This window comes from Orycteropus afer, unplaced genomic scaffold, assembly GCF_000298275.1.
Source record: "Orycteropus afer afer isolate SDZICR_OR568_19922 unplaced genomic scaffold, OryAfe1.0 scaffold00778, whole genome shotgun sequence".
NCBI classification, from domain to species: Eukaryota; Metazoa; Chordata; class Mammalia; order Tubulidentata; family Orycteropodidae; genus Orycteropus; species Orycteropus afer.
In genome coordinates this window covers 392513-397379 of record NW_006922365.1, presented here as the reverse complement: position 1 = coordinate 397379, position 4867 = coordinate 392513, and the positions used below count along the sequence as shown (strand labels likewise).

The 4867-nt window shown below is 36.8% G+C and overlaps 1 protein-coding gene across 1 annotated transcript in view; it reads right to left on the bottom strand.

The window, feature by feature from the left end:
- Positions 1 to 622: 622 nt before the first annotated feature.
- The window catches only part of ERCC8 (ERCC excision repair 8, CSA ubiquitin ligase complex subunit), a 111089-nt gene continuing 106844 nt past the window's right edge, over positions 623 to 4867 (bottom strand). The window contains exon 12 of the mRNA XM_007957692.2: positions 623 to 691. Coding sequence (XP_007955883.1) covers positions 623 to 691 — 69 coding nt within the window. The remainder of the gene's footprint in view (positions 692 to 4867) is intronic.

Genomic DNA, 4867 nt, shown 5'->3' with positions numbered 1-4867 from the left:
ACAAGCTGCCCTCTGACTCGGTATAATAATGTAAACATGAGATTTTTCCAAAAGTCTCCAGTGATAGATTTTTTTGGCTTGGTGGAGTCAGTGAATTAAAAAAAACTAACATAAAGCTAGGTAATGATGACTAAATCAATTTCTGCAAAAAATGAATACAATAAGAAATAATAAGATAATTTTGATGCTATTTTTTCAATTATAATTTTAATGAAATTATCCTTGGTAGAATCATCCTCGAAGGTGAAAGTAAGCAGGTGATGGTACAGCCAGTAGAAAAAATTCTATACTGATAACTTCCACCTGCTCAGCCTCAGACTGCATGTTATCGTTCATACAATCTGCTCAAGGTCCTACTTGGGCTCCATGACTTGTCTCCCTGTACTGCAGCAATAGGGGCTACCACAGCAACTGGGATCAGGGAGACATGTTATTAAACAGACTATACAGAAGTCTGTTTTACAATTTCATGTAAATATGACCTCTGTGAAAACACAAGAATAAATCACTCTAATTCATGGCTAACTTAGCTCACAGAAATAGATTGGTCCATTAAAAATAAGTATAACAGTCCACATTTGAAAACTTCACCAAGAGAAACACAAAGTACTGATGATTGATATCATCCTTCTTCATCACTGCTGCTCCAGGCATCTTCAAATGCTGGATTTAACTGTGATTTGGTTGGAGTCTAAAAAAAGAACAGGAAGAAAAACGATTATATTTTCTACTTCAGTTTTAGGCTCACAATACTGTTTAGACATGAAATATAGCAAATGAATAGCAATTTGATGATTTTGAAAGAAACAGGGTAGCTGTTAATTTCAAAAACTAAAGTATTTAAGTAACACCTTACACACAAAATAATATAACTTCACTTTAAACAGACACACCAGACTTTATTCAACTGTGTGCTCTTCCTTCAAAAGGTCACCTCATAAACACATACATACTATGATATTGCCTTTGCTCAGTACATTTCTGCAACTCTTTAGAACTACCTGGAGAAGGTGGCACATTAATATGCACGGGACCAAGATTAGACCCCATGTCTCCTATCTGACTTCAGAACCTGATATAACAATATTGGCAGCTTTTTACTGCTGATGGATCTGATTTCCGAAAATAAGGAAACATCCAGATATGGAGAATAAGGTGTTCATCAAGCTGAGTAATATAATTTTTGGCTCAAAAAGTAATGTGGGCTATTAAGTAGTGAGGTTTATTTTTTAATATGGATGATAAAGTAGTTCAGAAGCACATGCAAAGTGTGTCAGAAATACATACAAATTACATGATTGTAATGGCATGCAAGCTTCACTGGAAGATTTCTTTAAAGGAGCTCATGCATTTGCATTATGTTTATTTTAAAAAAAACAATAAAACATTACAAACATCTTACAACTTTTAATTACCTGTGGGGTTTCAAGTCAATTCATTTTTTAGATTTTCTTCTTCTCTGACAACTGACTAAAAGGGCTTAAAGATGGTATCTCTCTTGAAAAAACAATATTTTTTTTTTGGCGCAATGAGCCAGGTTTTAGCTCTTATTCTTATTTGTAGCTCTTACCTTTAATACAAGTTTATTCAGATCCAAATCCTAATAATGTATTAGCACCAAGACTACTCTTAAATTAGCTTAGATATATTTCCATTTGTAACATACAGAATATTTCAAGTTAAGGGTAACCCCTATATTACATATCTGAGAATTGTTCATTTCCTTCTGATTAACATGAACTGAGACTCATACTTCAAACAAGGATCACAGTGGAAAAAGTGGATGCTCCCAGTAAATTCACTGGGTCTTAGAATAGATGGAAAACAACATATCAATTTTGGCTTTCTTTGTAGTTGTTGAAGATCAGAGTCTATGACTGATGTTGGCTATCATCACTTAGATGTCCAACCAAAATTCCATTACACCCTAAATCTCCAGATAAAAGAACTATTACCAAACCTCAGCTAATCACCCACTTATTCCCAGCAAAATCCACTTATTTGCAAGAGCAGTATGCTGAAATCTGTTCATTCATTCCTTTATCCAAACATTTACTGAATTTCCTGTTCCTCTGGATTTACAATTTATTATGTTGGATTATTTATTGAGTGTGTGTTCAAAGAGTTATTGGCCTTGCGGGTTAGGCAACTCCTCTTTCCTACTCTGTCTTCACAAGTCTTTTAACTCTGCCTTTAATATCCTACAAAAATGTTTCTGGGTAGATAAGCTAAACAAAGGTCATGCCTTCTAATTCTACTATGGAAGCCTAATGTGTAACTTATTAACATTTTCATCTCATTTGATGGCAACAGTGAGGCAAAATTACATTTTATTATAAATTACTGTTGCTATGCTCTGGTAGCATAGTGGCTAAGACACTTGCCTGCTAACCAGACGGCTGGCGGTTCAAACCCACCAGCCACTCCTCGGAAGGAAGGTTGGGCAATCCTACTTCCGTAGTGATACTGCCTCGGAAACCCAAGGAGGGGTCGGTATGAGTCGGGTTTGACTCGACGGCACATAACAACAACAACAACATGGTGAGCAAAAAACAAAAATAATTAACAGTTGGCATATAAACGTCACTGCTTATAGTAAAGTGAAAATATATATGAATGTATTACAGTACTATTAAAAATATATTTTACTGCTAAAACAAGTACAAATAATCATCATACTTATAGTTAAACATGGCAGTAAAAATACTACAGATGGATATGTACACATATTACTGTTTGAGACCCCATGATTAAGACCAACCTCCATACATTGCTTCAGTTTTCTCTACAACTCCTGCTAGTGGATGTCCAGTCTATGCTTGAAAATATCCATCTCTGCTTCATAAGGGTGCCCTTTCAACTGACATATAGTTGTGAACATTATTAAGACAGAGAACCAAGAGTTTATTAGTCGTTATCCAGATAATTCAAATGAGGAACAAAACTATCCTTAACATCTAATTTCTTGGGATAAATCTTGATAAATTTCTTTTTGAAAATTACTGGAACATGTCTAAATGTGGAACGAAGGGTTGTCTGTGTCAGCAAATGAATATACATCTACCCAAGTAAATGGAACAGCTATGTCAAGATGAAGTAAGATTCTGGGTGACAGATCAAATTTAAATGTCAATTTAACTATCATATAGATCTCAGGTAGGAAAAGTAATTAGGGGATGTACCTAGCCTTGTCTTGACCATGACCAAGAATTGTGAAGTGAAGGTAAAAGGAAGCCAAATTCCTCAGAATATAATAAAACAGCCTGCCAAATAAATAATAGGATTTATGCTTGCTGTTAGGTGCTGTCAAGTTGGCACTTCTCTTAGCAGCCCTACGTACAACAGAATGAAACACTGCCTGGTCCTGTGCCATCCTCACAATCCCTTCCCTGCTCGAGTCCATGACTGCAGCCACTGTGTCAATCCATCTCATTGAGCATCTTCCGTTTTTACTCTGAGCCTTCCACTTTACACACATGGTATCCTTCTCAGGGACTGGTCCCTTCTGACCACATGACCAAAGTAGGTGAGGCAAAGTGTTGCCATCCTCACTTCTAACGAGCATTCTAGCTGCACTTCCAGGACAGATTTGTTTGTTCTTCTGGCAGTCCATGGTATTTTCAGTATTCTTTGCCAACACCACAATTTAATTCTTCTTTGGTCATGGATTCACTGTGTAGCTTTTACATGCATATGAGGTGATGGAAAAAACCATGACATGGGTCAGTCCACCTTAATGTTCAAAGTGGTATATTTGCTCTTTAATACGTTAAAGAGGTTTTTGCCACAGATCTGCCCAGTGTAATGTGACGTCTGATTTCTTGACTGCTCCCTCCATGGTGCTGATTGTGGATCCAAATAATATGAACTCTTTGACACTTCAATCTTTTCTCCATTTATCGTGATGTTGCTTATTGGTCCAGCTGTGAGGATTTTTGTTTTGTTCACGTTGAGAGGTGTAAGCCATACTGAAGACTGTAGTCTTTGATTTTCATCAATGTTTAAAGTCATCTTCACTTTCAGCAAGCAAAGTTGTATGGTCTGCATATCACATGTTGTTAATCAGTCTTCTCCAGTCCTGATGCCACATTCTTCTTCATATAGTCCAGCTTCTCAGATTATTTGCTCAGCACAAAGACTGAATAAGTATGGTAAAAGGATACAACTCTGACTCAAGTCCTTCCTGATTTTAAACTATGCAGTATTCCCTTGTTCTGTTTAAACGACTGCATCTTGGTCTATGTATAGGTTCCTCATGAGCACAAGTAAGTGTTCTGGAATTCCCATTCTTTGATATGTTATCCATAATTTTTTATGATCTACACAGTCAAATGCCTTTGCATAGTCAAAGAAACACAGGTAAACATCTTTTCTGGTATTCTTTGCTTTCAGCCAAGATCCATCTGACTTCAGCAATGCTATCCCTTTTTCCATGTCCTCTTCTGAATCCAGCTTTCATTTCTGGCAGTTCCCTGACAACATACTGCTGCAATCATTTTTGAATTATCTTCAGCAAAATTTTACTTGTGTGTGGTATTAATGATATTGTTAGATAATTTCCATATTCTGTTGGATCACCTTTGTATGGAATGGGTACAAATATGGATCTCTTCTAGACATGTGGCCAGGAAGCTGTCTTCCAAATTTCCTGGCATAAGCAAGTAAGCACTTCCAGTGCTGCATCCACTTGTTGAGATATCTCAATGCTCATTTTGCTTGATGACCATACAACCCATCCCTATCACTCAGGCTCTTCAGCCTCTTTAAAAAACTAAACTCCAGCCCCTAGCTGCCCTTCAGGTCTGGAATTGAACCCACAACTGTGGTTTCCAGCCAAACAAAGTACAGGCATGTGAGTTAAACATTT